General features: G+C 43.0%; 1 protein-coding gene across 1 annotated transcript in view; it reads left to right on the forward strand.

Moving 5' to 3' along the window:
- ttn.2 (titin, tandem duplicate 2) overlaps positions 1 to 20,469 on the forward strand; it is a 177,615-nt gene that overhangs the window by 135,059 nt on the left and 22,087 nt on the right. Inside the window, exons 202-209 of the mRNA XM_076264287.1 lie at positions 64 to 17,160; positions 17,272 to 17,568; positions 17,685 to 18,272; positions 18,384 to 18,686; positions 18,835 to 19,131; positions 19,239 to 19,526; positions 19,678 to 19,977; positions 20,094 to 20,396. Of these exons, the coding sequence (XP_076120402.1) occupies positions 64 to 17,160; positions 17,272 to 17,568; positions 17,685 to 18,272; positions 18,384 to 18,686; positions 18,835 to 19,131; positions 19,239 to 19,526; positions 19,678 to 19,977; positions 20,094 to 20,396 (19,473 nt within the window). The remainder of the gene's footprint in view (positions 1 to 63; positions 17,161 to 17,271; positions 17,569 to 17,684; positions 18,273 to 18,383; positions 18,687 to 18,834; positions 19,132 to 19,238; positions 19,527 to 19,677; positions 19,978 to 20,093; positions 20,397 to 20,469) is intronic.

The raw sequence follows: 20,469 nt of genomic DNA on the forward strand, positions 1-20,469 counted from the left end.
TCTAAAGACATTCATCCGTGTATCTTGGTTTAATATATATACATTATTGTTATTTTTTTTTAGATCCCCCTGGACCTCCATCCAATCCAAGAATTACTGACACAACAAAAACAACAGCAACTTTCCACTGGGGCAGACCTTTCTATGATGGTGGGCTTGATGTAGAAGGATACATTGTTGAACACAAACGTGAAGGAGATGAGGACTGGATTGAGGATGCGTCAGGCTTGAAAATAAATGAATTTGTTGTTTCAAACCTTCAGTCTGGTGGGAAATATCTCTTCAGGGTGAAAGCTACAAACTCAGAGGGAACTGGGGAAGCTGGAGAAGTTGAAGAAGTGATTGAACTTGCAGACCGTGAATCTGTCCCAGACTTTGAGCTTGATGCAGAGCTCAGGAAAACGCTTGTTGTTAGGTCAAGAGCCTCAATCCGCATATTTGTACCAATTAAGGGGCGTCCTACCCCTGAGGTGATCTGGTCCAAGGACAATAAACCCCTGAAAGGAAGAGCACACATTGATACCACTGAATCATACACTCTTGTTGTGGTCCCTGACTGCACAAGATATGACGCAGGAAAGTACTTCTTGAGTTTGGAAAATGTTGCTGGTAAGAAGACTGGATTTGTTAATGTCAGAGTCATTGATACTCCTGGACCTCCAGTAAATCTTCAACCTAGAGAAATCACTATAAACAGCATCACCCTTCAGTGGGAGATTCCAATAATTGATGGTGGCTCCAAAATTACTAATTACATAATTGAGAAACGTGACGCTACAAAGAAGGCCTATACACTGATCACTTCTGAATGGCAAAAGTGTTCCTACAAATTTGCTAATCTTGAAGAAGGAAATGAATACTACTTCAGAATAACTGCTGAAAATGAATATGGTGTTGGCGAGCCAGCAGAAACACCTGAAACTATCAGAGCTTCTCAGGCACCATCTGCTCCAGAAAACCTTTATGTGACTGATGTGTCAAGTGAGACGGCAACTCTTACGTGGACAAAGCCAAAACACGATGGTGGTAACATAATAACTGGGTATGTTATTGAGGCTCAGAGAGCTGATCAGAAGGAAACAGATCAGTGGACTCATGTGACAACAATTAAAGCTCTTGACTATGTTGCAACAGATCTGCAAGAAAATACAGAGTATATATTCAGAATCATGGCTGTGAACAAGTCTGGCAGAAGCAACCCACGTGAAAGTCGGCCAGTCATAATTAGGGAACAAACTGCCGCACCTCAGTTTGACCTTAGATCAGTCTACCAGAAGACAGTGGTCATCAGGGCAGGAGATAACTTGAAGGTTGAAATTCCTGTGCTGGGCCGTCCAAAACCCTCAGTTGTGTGGAAAACAGAGGGCAAAGAAATTAAACAGACACAGAGAATGAACATTGACAACACAGCAACCTCAACTATCTTGAACATTAGAGAGATCAAGAGGAAAGATGGCGGAGAGTACACTATGATTGGAAAGAACATCATTGGAACAGTCACTGAGATTATCACAGTTGTAATACATGACATCCCTGGAGCCCCAACAGGACCAATTAAGGTGGATGAAGTTTCTTGTGATTATGTTCTATTTTCCTGGGAGGCCCCAGAAATTGATGGTGGAGTTCCAATCAACAATTACATCGTTGAGATGAGAGAGACCACAGGAACATCATGGATGGAGCTGGCAGCAACAGTTATTCGTACAACATTTAAGGCTGCTCGTCTGAAAACAGGAATTCAATATCAATTCCGTGTTAAAGCCCAGAACCGGTATGGTTTTGGCCCCTACATAACATCAGAGCCTGTTGTTGCAGCTTATCCATTTGATGTCCCAGGGCAGCCGGGAATACCCCAAGTAATTACCTTTACTAAAGATGCGATGACCATAAGTTGGAACGAGCCTTCATCTAATGGTGGAAGCCCAATTTTAGGTTATCACATTGAGAGAAAAGAGAAAAACAGCATCCTTTGGCAGAGGACCAGCAAGGCCCTTGTGGTTGGAAACCTCTACAAATCATCAGGTCTCGTGGATGGAATTCCATATGAGTTCCGTGTCATAGCTGAGAACATGGCTGGTTTGAGTAAGCCAAGCAAGCCATCAGAGATGACATTTGCCCTGGATCCTGTAGATCCTCCAAGTCAACCATTGGCTATTAATATTACCAGACATGAAGTGACTCTTCGCTGGGAAAGACCTGAAGGCGATGGTGGTTTTTCAATCACTGGATATACAGTAGAAAAGAAGCAGTTACCAGATGGTCGCTGGCTTAAAGCAAACTTTAGTAATATCTTGGAAACAACATTCACTGTCAGTGGACTCATAGAGGATGCATCCTATGAATTCCGTGTTATGGCAAGAAATTCTGCTGGTGCTGTTAGCAAGCCATCTCCAACATCTGAGGTGGTCACCTGCAGAGATGACATTGAAGAGCCTAAAATTGAAGTTGAAGCCATTTATAATAATATGCTTGTGGTGAGAGCAGGAGATGTCTTCACTCTGGATGCCACTGTCACAGGGCGACCCATACCATCCTTACTCTGGACCAAAGATGGAAAAGAGTTGGATGATGCAGCAAAAATAGAAATCAAAAGCACAGACTTTGCCACAACACTGATCAACAGAGACTCTCTGAGAAGAGATGGTGGTACATTCGTTCTGACAGCCAGTAACCCTGGTGGTTTTGCAAAGCAAGTGTTCAATGTTAAAGTTCTTGATAGGCCAGGACCTCCTGATGGGCTCAGAGTTACTGATGTGAATGTAGAGAAATGTGTATTAAACTGGTTGCCACCCTCACATGATGGTGGTGCAAAGATAGAGCACTACATAATTGAGAAGCGTGAAACAAGCAGAATTGCATGGACAAATGTGGCATCAGATCTGAAGGTGAACCGTTACAAAGTAACTAAACTGCTAAAAGGCAATGAGTACATTTTCAGAGTAATGGCTGTGAACAAATATGGAGTTGGAGAACCCATTGAATCAGTGCCAACACTTGCAACCAATCCATATGTACCAACTGATCCTCCACAACAACCCGAGGTGACTACCATTACTAAAGATTCAATGGTTGTCTGCTGGGGACACCCGGAGAATAATGGCGGAAGCAGTATCAATACTTACGTTATTGAAAGAAGAGATAAGACTGGTCTTCGTTGGGTCAAATGTAACAAGAGGACTGTGAGTGATCTACGATTCAAGGTCTCCGGGCTTACTCCAGGGCATGAATATGAGTTCAGGGTTCTGGCAGAAAATGCTGCAGGCTTGAGTTTGCCAAGTCCAGAGAGTCCATTCTATAAAGCATGCGACACAGTGTTCCAACCTGGACCAGTAGGCAATCCAAGAATTCTGGATACGTCAAAGTCCTCCATTACACTTGCTTGGAACAAACCTGTCTATGATGGTGGATCTGACATTACAGGATATATGGTGGAAACCTGCTTACCTGAGGAAGATGAATGGACAATTGTCTCTCCAAAGACAGGCTTAAAAGCAACATCATTTACAATTACTGGTCTTAAGGAAAATCAGGAATACAAAATCAACATTGCAGCACTCAACTGTGAAGGAGTGGGTGAGCCTACATCTATGCCAGGAACACCAATAGCAGAGGACAGACTGATTCCTCCAGAAATTGAGCTTGGTGCAGAGCTCAGAAAGATTGTTTGCCTCCGTGCTTGCAGCACACTTAGACTGTTTGTTCCCATTAGAGGAAGACCCGCCCCTGAGATCAGATGGTCAAGGGAAAATGGTGAGCCACTGGAGAGAGCCAATATTGAAAACACATCATCATTTACATCAGTCATGGTTGAAAATGTTGACCGTTTTGATAGTGGAAAATATATGTTGACAGTGGAAAACAGCACTGGAGTAAAAACAGCATATGTAAATGTCAGAGTTCTTGACACTCCTGGTGCCCCCCAGAATCTTAGTATTAAGGAGATTACAAGGGATTCTGTTTCTCTTATGTGGGACCCACCCATTATTGATGGCGGTTCCAGGACAAGACACTACATTGTGGAAAAACGTGAATCTACAAGGAAAGCATACTCTACTGTAAATGCTGGCTGCCCTAAGACAAGTTGGAGAATCGGAGATCTGAAGGAGGGTCACATCTACTTTTTCAGAGTGTTGGCAGAGAATGAATTCGGTATTGGTCTTCCAGTGGAAACAGATTCTATTAAGGTCTCTGAAAAACCTCTTCCACCAGGCAAAATTACTCTTAAAGAGGTCACAGGAACCAGTGTTACCTTATCTTGGGAGAAGCCTGATCATGATGGAGGCAGTCGTATCACAGGATACATTGTTGAGATGCAGGGAAAAGGCAGTGAAAAATGGACGCAGTGCGCAGTTGTAAAAGCTACAGCAGCTGTAGTAGCTGGACTGACACAAGGGGAAGAGTACTCTTTCCGCATTTCAGCAACCAATGAGAAAGGAATGAGTGATCCTCGCCTATTAGGTGTGCCTGTAGTGGCTAAAGATACTGTCATCACACCAACCTTCAAGGTTTTGTTCAGCACATTTAGTGTTTTGGCTGGTGATGACCTTAAAATTGATGTGCCATATGCAGCTCAACCGAAGGCATCTGTCATATGGCTCAAAGATGGTGTTGCTCTGAAAGAAACCACAAGGGTCAATTCAGATGTCACTGACAACAACCTACGTCTTGTAGTCAAGGAGGCAACTAGAGATGATGTTGGCAAGTACACCATTAAACTTACAAACACAGCAGGTGAGGCCACAACAGACATTTCTGTTGTTGTTCTGGACAAGCCTGGTCCTCCAACTGGTCCCATCCAGATTGATGAAGTGACAGCTGATAGCATGACCCTGACATGGCAACCTCCTGAATATGATGGTGGCTGCGCTATCAATAACTACATTGTGGAAAAGAGAGACACCTCAACTACAAACTGGCAGATTGTGTCTGCAACTGTAGCAAGAACAACTATTAAAGCAGCTAGGCTTAAGACTGGCTGTGAGTATCAGTTCAGAATTGCAGCAGAAAACCGGTATGGAAAGAGTTCTGTACTCATCTCTGAAGCAATGGTTGCTCAGTATCCATTTGATGTCCCTAGTACTCCTGGTACTCCTTCGGTACAGGCTGCAACAAAGGAGACCATGCTTATTTCGTGGGACAAACCAGGTAGCGATGGTGGAAGCAAGATTCTTGGTTATCACTTGGAAAGTAAGGAAAGAAACAGCATTCTTTGGATGAAACAGAACAAGCAAATCATTCCTGAAACAAAATTCAAAGTTGTTGGCCTGGAAGAAGGCATTGAATATGAATTCAGAGTGTATGCAGAAAATATTGTTGGTCTGAGCAAATCCAGCAAATTGTCAGAAATACAAGTTGCCAGAGATCCTTGTGAACCTCCAGGCAAGCCTGAAGCAGTGATTGTAACTAGAAGTGCAGTTACCCTCAGATGGACCAAGCCAGAATTTGATGGTGGTATCAAAATCACTGGCTACTTAGTTGAGAAAAAGGAATGTCCTGGTGGTCGCTGGATGAAAGCTAGCTTCGCTAACATCATTGAAACAGAATTTGTGGTCACTGGCCTTGTTGAGGATCAGATATATGAATTCCGTGTTATTTCAAGAAACGCTGCTGGAGTGGCAAGTGTGCCATCTCCGAGCACTGGAGAAATCACAGCTAAAGATGAAGTTGATCCACCTCAGATAGACATTGACTCTAAATACGCTTCAGTCCTTGTGGTAAATGCTGGAGAGTCATTCAGAATTGATGCTGGTATTCAAGGAAAACCTGTGCCTACAGCTCACTGGCTAAAGGGTGGCGAAGAGCTTACAAATACAGCACGTCTTGAGATTAAGAACACAGACTTTATAGCTTCTCTAAGCGTAAAGGAAGCCATTCGTGTTGATGGAGGTCAATACACTCTTCTTTTGAAGAATGTTGGTGGAGAGAAGTCTGTGAATATCAATGTTAAAGTTTTAGACAGACCTGGTCCACCTGAAGCACCAATTCAAATCTATGGAGTGACAAATGAAAAATGCAGCATTTCTTGGAAACCTCCACAACAAGATGGAGGAGCTGATGTATCTCATTATATTGTTGAGAGGAGAGAGACCAGCAGATTAGTTTGGACTAGAGTGGAATCTAAAGTTCAGACTCAGAATCTCAAGATCACAAAACTTCTCCCTGGTAATGAGTACATTTTCAGAGTGATTCCTGTGAACAAGTATGGAGTTGGTGAACCTTTGGAATCAGATCCAGTCATTGCTACTAATCCATTTGTTGCACCAAGTGCACCAACTGGTGTTGAAGTGTCCACTGTGACAAAAGATTCTATGGTTATTACCTGGGAAAGACCAACAAATGATGGAGGCAACCCAATTTCAGGATTTGTTATTGAAAAACGTGACAAAGAAGGGGTGCGCTGGACAAGATGCAACAAGCGTGTTATTAGTGAGCTTCGCTTCAGGGTTTCAGGGCTGACTGAGAGCCGTAGCTATGAATTCAGAGTGTCTGCTGAAAATGCAGCTGGAATTGGAGCACCTAGTGCCGCGACTCCTTATGAAAAGGCACTGGATCCCATTTTCAAACCAGGCCCACCAAATAATCCTAAAGTAATCGACACTTCACGAACATCTGTAGTACTTTCATGGGGCAAACCTATCTATGATGGTGGTTGTGATGTTCAAGCATACATTGTAGAAGCCTGTGATGTTACAGCTGATGAATGGACAATGTGCACTCCACCTACTGGAATCACACAGACAAGATTTGAAGTGAAGAAACTCCTTGAAAAGCATGAATACAGATTCAGAATCTGTGCCATAAATAAGATGGGAGTTGGTGAGAGTGCTGATCTGCCTGCACCAGTCCTCCTTGAGGAAAAACTGGAGGCACCAGACCTGGACCTTGATGCTGACCTCAGAAAGATGATTAATGTCAGAGCTGGAAGCACCCTGCGAGTATTCCTTCCAATAAGAGGACGCCCTGCACCTGAAGTCAAATGGGGTAAAGCTGAGGGTGAAATGAAAGAAACAGCTCAAATTGATACGACAAGCAGTTATACTTCCCTTGTTATTGAAAGCGTTGACAGATTTGACAGTGGAAAATACATAGTGACTGCTGAGAATGCAAGTGGAGTAAAATCTGTTTTCATTAGTGTACGAGTGCTGGACACACCTAGTCCTCCTCAGAACTTCACTATCAAGGAGATCACCAAGAATTCCATCACTCTTACTTGGGAGCCACCGGCTTTAGATGGAGGTGCTAAGATAAAGCATTACATTGTAGAGAAGAGAGAGACCACAAGGAAGGTGTACTCTCCTGTTGTAACTTGCAACAGGATGTCATGGAGGATAGATCAACTCCAAGAGGGTCAAAACTATTTCTTCAGAGTTCTTGCTGAAACTGAACTTGGCATTGGCTTACCAGCAGAAACTCTTGAGCCTATAAAGATCTCAGAGGTCCCACAACCACCTGGACGAATGTCAGTTGTGGATGTTACAAGAAAGACTATTTCTCTTGCTTGGGAGAAACCTGATCATGATGGAGGCAGCAAGATAAGCCACTATGAAGTTGAGATGCAAGTAAAGGACTCTGACAAATGGTCTTTGTGTGCTCAGATAAAGGCACTTGAAACTGTAGTTACTAATTTAGCCAAGGGCCAGGTATACACATTTAGGGTAATTGCTGTTAACGACAAAGGAAAGAGTGATCCCAGAATCCTTGGCAGTTTTGTTGAAGCAAAGGACCTGGTCATCCTACCTGCTGTCCGCCCAAGATTCAGCACTTACAGTGTACAAGTTGGCTATGATCTCAAAATCGAAGTTCCAATTGCTGGACATCCCAAGCCAACCATCACCTGGACTAAAGATGGTGCAGCTCTGAAACAGACCACAAGAGTGAATGTTGCAGACAGTGCACACCACACAATGTTCACCCTTAAGGAAGCGACAAAAGATGATGGTGGCATGTACAACATTTCTGTAGCCAATACTCTTGGACAGGCTGAAGCTAGCATTGAAATCATAACACTTGACAAACCTGGTCCTCCAACAGGCCCAGTGAGACTTGAGGATATTAGTGCTGAAAGTATTACCCTGTCTTGGGACCCACCTGCGTACACTGGAGGTTGCCCAATTTCAAATTATGTTGTTGAGAAGAGAGACACAACCACCACCAACTGGGTTACAGTGTCTGCCACAGTTGCAAGAACAACACTAAAAGTAGCAAATCTGAAAACTGGTGCTGAATATCAATTCAGAATCTATTCTGAAAACAGATATGGCAAAAGCCATGCTATTGATTCTGAACCTGTTCTTGCCCAATATCCATTCAAAGAGCCTGGACCTCCGGGCACTCCATATGTGTCTGCATTCACAAAGGAGTCCATGACTGTGGAATGGCACAAACCCATCTCAGATGGAGGCAGTGTTATTCTTGGCTATCATCTTGAAAGAAAGGAGAAGAATAGCATTCTGTGGACAAAGATAAATAAGTCTCTCATTCAAGACACTAGATTCAAAACATCCCCATTGGAAGAGGGAATCGAGTATGAGTTTAGAGTTTATGCTGAGAACATTGTTGGTATTGGTCAGTGCAGCAAACTTTCAGAGGGATGTGTAGCACGTGACCCTTGTGATCCACCTGGTACACCTGTGGCCATCATTGTGAGCAGACACTCAGTGAGATTGCGCTGGACTCCTCCAGAGTATGATGGTGGCAGCATGGTCACTGGATATGTTGTGGAGAAACGAGATCTTCCAGATGGTCGTTGGATGAAGGCAAGTTTCGCAAATGTCAAAGAAACAGAATTTTCTGTTGAAGGACTAACAGAAGACTCTAAATATGACTTCAGAGTAATTGCCAGAAATGCAGCTGGTGCTATCAGCAAACCGTCTGAGAGCACTGGGTCAATCACAGCAAAGGATGAGGTGGAACTGCCAACATGTGAAATTGATTCCAAGTTCTCCCAGATCATAGTTGTAAATGCAGGTGACACATTCACGCTTGAAGCTGATGTTCAAGGAAAACCACTGCCCACAATTCAGTGGTTCAAGGGTGATGTGGAAGTTGAAATGTCTGCCAGATGTGAAACCAAAAATTCAGACTTTAAAGCAGTACTTGTGGTTAAAGATGCCATTAGAATTGATGGAGGACAATACACTGTCCATCTTTCCAATGTAGCAGGAACTAAAACTGCATCATACAATGTGAAAGTTCTTGACAGACCAGGGCCTCCAAAAGGACCTCTAACTGTCTCTGGTGTGACATGTGAAAAATGTTCACTGTCTTGGCTTCCTCCAGAACATGATGGTGGCAGTAGTATTTCTTACTATGTCATCCAAAAGAGAGAAACAAGCCGTCTTGCATGGACTGTAGTTAATAGTGAATGTGGAGCAACTATGTTTAAAGTCACCAAGCTCCTCCAAGGAAATGAATACATTTTCCGTGTCATGGCTGTTAACAAGTATGGTGTCGGTGAACCCCTAGAGTCTGCACCAGTGATTATGAGAAATCCATTTGTTGCTCCTGATCCACCTAAAGACATCGAAATCGCTAACATTTCAAGAGATTCCATGACAGTGTGCTGGAGCCGATCAGAGAATAATGGTGGCAGTGAAATTAGTGGGTATATTGTGGAGAAGAGAGACAGAGCTGGAGTTAGATGGACAAAATGCAACAAACGCAGAGTAACAGATCTTCGTTTCAGAGTGACAGGACTCACAGAAGATCATGAGTATGAGTTCAGGGTCTCATCGGAAAATGCAGCTGGACCTGGACAACCAAGCAAAGAAACTATTTACTTCAAGGCATCTGACCCCACATTTAATTCTGGCCCACCCACAAATGTTCATGTTCTTGACACCACCAAAAATTCCGTCTCTCTGGCATGGGGCAGACCCATCTATGATGGTGGCTGTGACATTCAGGGATATGCTGTGGAGATTTGCAAAGCAGATGAGCAGGATTGGACCATCTGCACACCATCAACTGGAATAAATGCCACTAAATTTACTATCACTAAGCTCATAGAGCACCAGGAGTATAAGGTTCAGGTATGTGCTATTAACAAAGAAGGAGTTGGTGAACCAGCTGCCCTACCTGGAACCGTCAAACCTGTAGACAACATGTTTGCCCCAGAGATTGAGCTTGATGGAGATCTGAGAAAAGGTATAGTCGTCCGCGCTGGTGGATCTATGAAAATCAGGATACCCTTCAAAGGACGTCCTGCTCCAGAAATTAACTGGACCAAAGATGATGGGGATCTTCCTGAAAGGGCTCAAATTGAAAAAGCCCTTGATTACACCGTGGTATCAATTGACATCTGTGACAGAAATGATGCTGGAAAATATACCCTGAATTTGGAAAACAACTGTGGATCGAAGTCAGCATTTGTCAATGTTAAAGTTCTGGACACTCCAGGACCCCCATTGAATCTCAGTGTGAAAGATATAACAAGAAATTATGTCACTCTGACTTGGGAGCCTCCAGCTATTGATGGTGGTGCCAAAATCAAGAACTATGTTGTGGACAAGCGTGATTCAACCAGAGTGGGCTATGCCAATATCACCACCAAATGCACTAAGACAACTATCCGTATTGGAGATCTTATTGAGGGTGGCATTAGTTACTTCAGAGTCATGGCTGAGAATGAATTTGGAGTTGGCTTACCTGCTGAAACAGAGGATGGAGTCAAAACATCAGAGATTCCTCTGTCTGTTGGTAAGGTCACCCTAACTGATGTCACAAAAACTACAGCCTCGTTGTCATGGGAGAAACCAGACTTTGATGGTGGTAGTAGGATTCTAGGATACTATATTGAAATGCTGCTTTCAGGATCAGAGGAATGGGTTGTAGCAACAACAACTAAGTCCTGTGAGGGAACAATCACTGGGCTTAGAACAGGTCAGGAATATCTCTTCAGAGTTTCAGCATTCAATGACAAAGGAAGAAGTGATCCAAGATCATTACTTGCTCCTGTAGTCATTCAAGATATCACTTTGGCACCCCATCTCAAGATGACTGTGAACACATTCAGTGTTCAGGCTGGTTATGATTTGAAAGTAGAGATACCTGTATCTGGTCGTCCAGCACCAACTATTACATGGGCTAAAGACGGGCATACTCTCAAAGAAACCACCAGATTGAATGTGTCTACCACAGCAACATCAACTCTTCTTCGTCTCAAAGATGCTACCAGAGATGACTCTGGTAAATACACCATCACAGCTGTTAATACTGCAGGAACAGTAACGGAGGAAATTGGAATAATAACTCTTGACAAGCCTGGTCCCCCAGTTGGACCAATCAAAATTGAAGAAGTCAGTGCAAACTTTGTCACTCTTTCTTGGGAGCCACCTGTGTATACTGGCGGTTGTCAAATCAACAATTACATTGTGGAAAAACGTGACACAACAACCACCAACTGGCAGATTGTGTCTGCAACTATTGCACGTACTACAATCAAAGTAACTAAGCTAAGGACTGGAACAGAATATCAGTTTAGGATTTCATCTGAAAACAGATATGGAAAGAGTCCAGCAATTGATTCAACCCCTGTTGTTGTACAATATCCTTTCACTGAGCCATTAGCCCCAGGCACTCCAGAAATCACATCAGTGTCTAAAGATAATATGGTTGTTGAATGGAAGGCCCCTGCTAACAATGGAGGCAGCCCAGTCCTTGGCTATCATGTGGAACGTAAAGAGAGAAACAGTATACTGTGGACTAAGCTGAACAAACTTTTGATCCCTGACACTAGACTGAGAACTAATGGTCTTGAAGAGGGTATTGAGTATGAATACAGAGTCTATGCTGAAAACATTGCTGGAATTAGTCCAGCAAGCAAAATATCTGAGATCACAGTTGCACGTGACCCATGTGATTCACCTGGTACCCCTGAAGCTATTGAGATTACAAGAAACCATGTAACACTTCAGTGGACAAAGCCACAGTATGATGGTGGTAGCATAATTACAGGATATGTTGTGGAGAAAATGAAGCAGCCTGACAATCGCTGGATGAAAGCAAGTTTCACTAATATCATTGACACTCAGTTTACATACACAGGTCTTACAGAAAATGCAGTGTATGAATTTAGAGTCATTGCAAGAAATGCAGCTGGTACTTTCAGTAAACCCTCTGAAAGCACTGGAGCGATCACAGCTAGGGATGAAATTGAAGCACCTACCATTTCAACTGATACAACTGCCATTACTGTCTATGCTGGTGAATCTTTTACTATTGATGCTGAAATTGCTGGGAAACCAATTCCTGAAGTTATGTGGACACGAGATGGCAAAGAAGTTGATAATGCCACACCAAGAGTGGAAATACATACTACTCTACAACGCAGTGTTCTCACAGTGAAGGACTGCATTAGGGTAGATGGTGGCCGTTTTGTGCTGAATCTGACAAACGTTGGAGGCACAAAAGCTGTTCCAGTTAATGTTAAAGTCCTTGATAGACCTGGGCCACCTGAAGGTCCATTGAGAGTAACAGGTGTAACATCAGAGAAATGCTATCTCCACTGGGACCATCCACCACATGATGGTGGTGCAAGCATTTCCCATTATGTTATTGAGAAGAGGGAGACGAGTCGCCTGTCTTGGACTGTTGTGGAACCCAAAATCCAAGCAATTAGTTACAAAGTGACCAAACTCCTGCCAGGAAATGAGTACATCTTTAGAGTTATGGGAGTGAATAAATATGGAGTTGGTGAGCCTCTGGAGTCTGAGCCTGTCATTGCACGCAATCCGTTCAAGCCACCTGGTCCACCTTCAACACCTGAGGCAGGTGCCATAACAAGGGATTCAATTGTTTTGACATGGGAACGCCCCGAAGATGATGGAGGTTCAATGATCGACGGTTATGTCCTGGAAAAACGTGACAAGGAAGGGGTCCGCTGGACAAAGTGCAACCGCAAACGACTCACAGATTGTCGTTTCAGGGCCTCCGGATTACATGAGGGACATTCTTATGAGTTCAGAGTATCTGCTGAGAATGCAGGCGGAGTTGGAACACCAAGTAAGCCATCAGAATATTACAGAGCCTGTGATGCCACATACCCCCCTGGTCCTCCAAATAATCCCAAAGTAACTGACCACTCTAGCACCACGGTGTCCCTTGCATGGAGTAGACCTATTTATGATGGTGGTGCATTAGTCTCTGGATACATGGTTGAAGTGAAAGAAGTCTCAGAGGATGAATGGATTATTGCCACCCCACCTTACGGTGTGCAAGCAACCCATTATACTGTGAAGAAATTGAGGGAAAATGCAGAGTACAACTTCCGCATCTCTGCTATGAATATTGAAGGAGTTGGAGAGGCTATTGATCTTCCAGATGCTGTGACTGCTGCAGAAAAACTTGAGATTCCCGAGATTGAACTGGATGCAGACCTTAGAAAGATGGTCAATGTCCGTGCAAGTGCATCACTGAGGCTCTTTGTCACCATCAGAGGAAAACCTGAACCTGAGGTCAAGTGGAGCAAGGCTGATGGTACTTTGACAGAGCGTGCACAAATTGAAGTTACCAGCTCCTACACCACGCTTGTCATTGAAAATGTTGACAGATTTGATACTGGTAAATATGTTTTGACTCTTGAAAACAACAGTGGCACTAAATCAGCCTTTATCAATGTGAGAGTACTGGATTCACCAAGTGCACCTGAAAACTTTGAAGTCAAGGATATCAAGAGAGATTCTGTGCAACTCTCCTGGGAACCCCCTCTTATTGATGGTGGAGCAAAAATAACCCATTACATTGTGGAGAAGAGAGAGGCTAAGAGAATGACATTTACAAGTGTAACAAATAATTGTGTCAGGAATTCTGTAATCGTTTCTGATCTCCAAGAGGGAGGTGTTTACAACTTCCGCGTGTTGGCTGTTAATGAGCTTGGTGTTGGTTTGCCAGCAGTAACTGAGCCAATAAAAGTCTCCCAAGCACCTTTACCTCCAGGGAAGGTTACACTTGTTGATGTAACTCGCCATACTGTAAGTCTTGCATGGGAAAAACCAGACCATGATGGAGGTAGTAAAATTACAGGCTACATTGTGGAAATGCTTCCCAAAGGAGCTGATAAATGGACTGTCTGTGCCACAGTGAAAGCACTGGAAGTACTCGTTGAAGGACTTACTGCTGGAGAAGAGTATTCATTTAGAATCACATCTTTGAATGACAAAGGCAAGAGTGATCCTAAACCACTTGGTGCACCTGTGATTGCACAAGACATCACAGCTGAACCTACCATAAAGCTACTTTTCAACACTTACAGTGTAAAGGCTGGTGATGACCTCAAAATTGATATTCCATTCAGAGGCAGACCTCAACCAGAAGTCTCATGGAAAAAAGATGGCCATGTACTCAAGCAGACAACTAGAGTAAATGTTGTATCATCTGCTACATCATCAAAAATAACGATCAAAGAGGCCACAAGGGAGGACAAGGGCAAATATGAAATCACATTAACAAACTCAATTGGTACTAATTCAGCTGAAATTACAGTAGTTATTCTGGATAAACCTGGCCCACCTGGACCGATTAAAGTTGATGAAATCAGTGCTGACAGTGTCTTATTGTCATGGGACCCACCAGTGTATGATGGAGGCTGCCAGATCAACAATTATGTTGTCGAGAAGAGAGATACCACCACTACAAACTGGCAAATAGTGTCAGCCACTGTTGCCAGAACATCAATTAAGGTTTCCCGTTTGACACAAGGGAATGAATATCAGTTCCGTGTTGCAGCAGAAAACCGTTATGGCAAGAGTCATGTTGTGGATTCTGCTCTTATTGTTGCACAATACTCATTTGAACCTCCTAGTCCTCCAACCAGTCTCCAAGTTGCACATGCAACCAAGTCAGGTATGCTGGTCACATGGGGTACACCTGCAAATGATGGTGGTAGTGCAATAATTGGATATCACCTGGAAGGAAAAGAACACAGCAGTATTTTGTGGACAAAACTGAACAGAGGTCTTATCACTGAAACTCAGTTCAAGGTAACGGGCATTGAGGAGGGCTTGACATACCAGTATCGTGTCTATGCTGAGAATATGGCTGGCATTGGACCTTGCACAAAGGCCTGTGAGCCTGTTGCTGCTAGAGACCCATGTGATCCACCCAGTCAGCCTGAGGTCATCAACATTACACGAACATCTGTTTCTCTGACATGGACCCCACCAGAGTACAATGGTGGAGCTATGGTGACTGGTTACATTGTTGAGCGCAGGGAACTACCTGATGGTCGCTGGCTCAAGTGCAATTTCGCAAATCTCCAGGAAACTTCCTTTGATGTAACAGGCCTCACAGAGGATGTAAGCTATGACTTCCATGTGATTGCCAAGAATGCTGCTGGACTGCTCAGTGAGCCATCAAAGGGCACAGGATCTATCACTGTCAAAGATGATGTTGATGCACCATGCATCACACTGGAGGACAAATACAGACAGCTGGTGGTTGTTAAAGCTGGAGATATTCTAAGCATTGATGCCAGTTTCACAGGACGTCCCATTCCAGTAATATCTTGGGCAAAGGATGGAAAGGAAATCGAAGCGAAGGCTAGATTTGAGATTTCATCAACACATGCTGTAACAACTTTAGTTGTGAGAGACAGCATTAGAAGGGACTCTGGCCAATATGTCCTAACTCTACAAAATGTTGCTGGCACAAGATCAGTAGCAGTAAACTGTAAAGTACTTGATCGTCCAGGGCCATCTCAAGGACCACTGACAGTCTCTAACATGACAGCAGAAAAATGCACATTGTCATGGGGACTTCCTCAAGAAAATGGTGGTGCAGAAATCCAGCATTTCATTGTGGAGAAACGTGAAACAAGTCGCCTGGCCTGGACATTGGTTTATGGGGACATGAAGGCTACAACATGCAAAGTAACTAAACTGCTTAAGGGAAATGAGTACATCTTCAGAGTGAGAGGAGTAAATAAATATGGAACTGGTGAGTCATTGGAAAGTGATCCTGCCAAGGCAATGGATCCATTTACAGTGGCCGAAGCACCAACAAATGTGGAAGTAACTAGTGTCACAAGTGAAGCAATGACTATTTGCTGGGAGAGGCCAGAGTCTGATGGAGGAAGCACTATTTCTGGCTATGTGATTGAGAAACGTGAGAAGACTGGTCTACGCTGGTGTCGTGTGAACAAAAAACCAGTGTATGACTTGAGAGTCAAAGCATCCAATCTCCGTGAAGGATGTGAATATGAATACCGTGTCTATGCGGAGAATGCTGCAGGCTTGAGTCTCCCAAGCACACCTAGCCCCTTGACAAAGGCAGCAGATCCGTTATTCCTGCCATCTCCACCAGCTAAACCCAAAATTATTGACTCAACCAAAACTTCCATGACTCTTGCCTGGAATAAGCCATTGTTTGATGGTGGATCTCCAATCACGGGCTATCGTGTAGAATACCAGAAAACAGATGATTATGATGATGAATGGATGGTTGGGGTTTCAAACACAAAGAACACTGAGTTCACTGTAGTGGGACTTACTTTTGGAGTAGAATATATCTTTATAGTCAGATCCATTAACAAAATTGGCCTGAGTGAACAAAGCCAACCAACAGATCCTCAAGTGGCTAAAGAGAGAGAGGATGAACCTATTTTCCTTATTGGTAATGACATGAGGAAGACATTAGTTGTGAAAGATGGTAGCTCCTTTACTATGAGAGTACCCTTCAAAGGCAAACCTGTCCCGCATGTGATGTGGACCAAGGCTGATGTTGACCTTAGAGTAAGGGCAACAATTGATACGACAGACACTTGCACAGCTATAACAGTTGAACAAGCAACAAGATATGACTCAGGAAAATATGTTGTGACGCTACAAAACGTTGCTGGAACGGCAGTACTGAACTTAAATGTCAAGGTACTTGACTCCCCTGGTCCACCAAAACATATTGAAATTAAGGAGGTCACCAAAAGCTCTGCAACAATTACATGGGACACACCTGACAATGAAGGTGGCGGTCCTGTGAAGAACTATCTTGTTGATATCAGAGAAGCCAGCAAAAAAGGATGGACTAGGCTCACAGACAATTGCCCACGGATGACATACAAAGTGGCTGACCTGACAGAAGGTGGTGTATACTATTTCAGAATCACTGGTGAAAATGAATATGGAATCGGTGTGCCATCTGAGACCAAGGAAGGAACTAAGATTTCAGGTATGTGCAATTATTATTATCATTAATTATTTCTTGTTAATGTTTGGTGTAGATACTTTTCATGCCATTATTTTCTGATTATTTGTCATAATGATTATTTTCTTTCAACAGAAAAACCAAGCCCACCACCAAAACTTGGAGTTACTGAGGTCACTAAGGACAGTGTTGCTCTTGCATGGAGCAAACCAGAGCATGATGGAGGAAGCCGAATCACTGGTTATCTTGTAGAAGCGCTTGAAAAGGGAGAGCAGAAATGGGTGAAGTGCGGTGTTACCAAATACACCCACTTTGTTGTCAGTGGTCTAAGAGAAGGTGTGGAATACTTCTTCAGAATTCGTGCAGAAAACCATGCAGGTCTGAGTGATATCAAGGATATGTTCCACCCTGTCCTTGTGAAAGATCAGCTGGGTGAGTTATATCCCAAACAAGATTCCACAAATAACTTTTTTTTCTGTCTTTCGTGTACTGTGGTTTCCACTGTATTTAGACGATTAATAATATTTGTTTTCATATTGCTTTTACAGAATCCCCCGAGATCAACATGAAAGATTTCCCTCGCAATACTGTCTATGTTAGAGCTAGATCAAACCTTAAGGTAGTCATTCCACTTACTGGCAAACCAACACCTAAGGTGACTCTTACCAAGGATGGTGCTGTGCTGAAATCAACTTTGAGATTCAATTCTGAAGTGACTCCAGATAGCCTCATCATCACCCTGCGGGAGAGTGTTGCTGTTGATGCAGGAAGATATGACATCACTGCTTCAAATTCAAGTGGAACCACAAAGTCCTTTGTCAATATAGTGGTCCTTGATAGACCAAGTGTTCCAGTTGGACCAGTTGAGTTCTATGACACCACCGAAGACAGCGTTAGCCTGAAATGGCTTCCACCTGCATATGATGGTGGCAGCCCAATCACCAACTACATTGTACAGAAACGTCAAACAACCACCGCTAACTGGGTTGATGTGTCATCAGCAGTTGCGAGATGTACAATTAAGATAATGAAAATGCACTCTGGAGTTGAGTATCAGTTCAGAATCCGTGCAGAAAATCGACTTGGCATCAGTGAACACCTTGACTCTCCACCTATCACAGTAAATCTCCCCTACAGTAAGTAACACCCTTCTATTACCCTATTTCATATTGGTTATACAATATACAGTATTTATTATTAGCTGTTTTTCTAACCCCTTGTGTCATCTTTCATCTTTCCTACTCAAGCTGTTCCTGGAGCACCATCTGCACCATTTGTATCTCATGTCACAAGAGAGAGCATCACTGTTGACTGGAAAGAGCCCTCATCTGATGGTGGAAGCCATGTATTTGGATACCACCTCCAGATGAAAGACAAAAACAGCATTCTTTGGCAGAAGGTTAACAAGACTGTTATCCGTGCCACTCATTTCAAAGTGACTAATATTCATCCTGGCCTCATCTATGAGTTCAAGGTTGCTGCTGAAAATGCAGCTGGCATTGGTGAAGTCAGCAAGACATCAGATGCTGTCCTGGCAATTGATGCCTGTGGTAAATATGTGTACTTTTAAAATAGTTTATTTTATATGTTTCAGATATTCCTGTGCATAGTTTGGAGGTATGTTAATTAATTAAGGACATATATCCAACCATATTGAGCATCACACTAATACTTTTTGTGTGTCTTGTATTTCTTCAGAGTCACCCACTGATGTTCGTGTCACTGACATTACAAAGAACTCAATCACAGTGGCCTGGAAGAGGCCATCCTACGATGGTGGAAGTAAAATCACCGGGTACATTATTGAAAAGAGAGATGGACCAGATTGTAGATGGACTAAAGCTAACTTGGCAAATGTGTCTAGTTGCAAGTTCACTGTGCAAGGTCTAACTCAGGATGAGTCCTACGAATTCAGAGTGATGGCTAAGAATGCAGTTGGTTCAATCAGCAATCCTTCAAGTGCTATTGGACCAGTTACATGTGTCGACACATTCGGTAAAACTTATTTCAGTATTATAGTGATGCAATCATATTTCTCTTAATACTGCATTATAGAGACTTTGGTACAAATGATGATGAATGAAAATGTTTTCATTATCTAGGTGCTCCTGAGATTATAATGCCCCAAGAATATATGGAGACTGTGAAACATAAGGCAGGAGCCACAGTTGAGCTTAAGGTTGGACTTATTGCCAAGCCACAGCCAACAATTGAATGGTTTAAAGACGGCAAAGAGATGGAACCTAGTGCCCAGATAACTTTCAAGCACACCTTCGAGTCTACAAGCCTCATTATGAGGGATGTCACTCGTCTCAACTCTGGAACGTATGATATCAAGATCAAGAATTCCTTGGGATCTGCATATGGTTCTATCCGAGTGCAAATTCAAGGTATGTCATGTCAAGCTACATCATGCTTTATACCTTACTGCACTTCCTGTGGCCGGATCACAATATTTACCAAACGCACCTTCCCTCATGTTATTTTGCCTAAATATGCAGCAAATATGAATAAAATCTTTATGCTTTTCTTTCCAAACAGACAAACCTGGACCTCCAGCTGGATCTATTCAGTTCAAGAAAATCACTGCTGACAATATGACCATAATGTGGGATCCTCCAGAGGATGAAGGTGGTGCAATGGTCACCCACTACATTGTGGAAAAACGGGAGTCAAGCAGAATTATGTGGTCAATTATTTCTGAGAAATTGGAGGACTGCATTGTGTCTGTGCAGAGACTGATCAAGGGTAATGAGTACATATTCCGTGTGAGAGGTGTAAACAAATTTGGAGTTGGAGATGCATTGGAATCTGATCCTGCTGTTGCACGCAACTCATTCGGTGAGTAAATTTACAAAGAAACTGCCTTCTCCCAAACACATATAGATAAAGGGAGTTATTGTGGCACATGAACAATCTGTCTATACTAAACCAATTTTTTTTTTCATTTTTTTCAGTTCCTCCAAGTCAACCATCCAAACCTCTGGTCACTATGATCACTAAATCAACAATGACTGTGGTATGGGAAAGACCAACTCTTGATGGTGGAAGTGATATTGATGGCTATTACCTAGAAAAACGGGAGAAGAAGAGTCTGCAGTGGTTTAAGGTCATCAAAGATCAGATCCGTGACACCAGACAAAAGGTCAGCAACCTCACCGAGAATAATGAATACCAGTACCGCGTCTGTGCAATCAACAAAGCTGGAGCTGGTGCCTACTCAGAAGTATCCACTTTCTACAAAGCTTACGATCCAATTGGTATGTGGCTTTATCTATACAGTGTTTTAAAGCTCAACCACAGTTATTTATTACTATGTATTTATGTTGTTAT

Source organism: Alosa pseudoharengus, unplaced genomic scaffold, assembly GCF_046254945.1.
Source record: "Alosa pseudoharengus isolate Yale_2024_CS ecotype anadromous, Long Island Sound unplaced genomic scaffold, YU_APseudo_1.1 YU_APseudo_1.1_scf_3, whole genome shotgun sequence".
In the NCBI taxonomy this organism is placed as follows: domain Eukaryota; kingdom Metazoa; phylum Chordata; class Actinopteri; order Clupeiformes; family Clupeidae; genus Alosa; species Alosa pseudoharengus.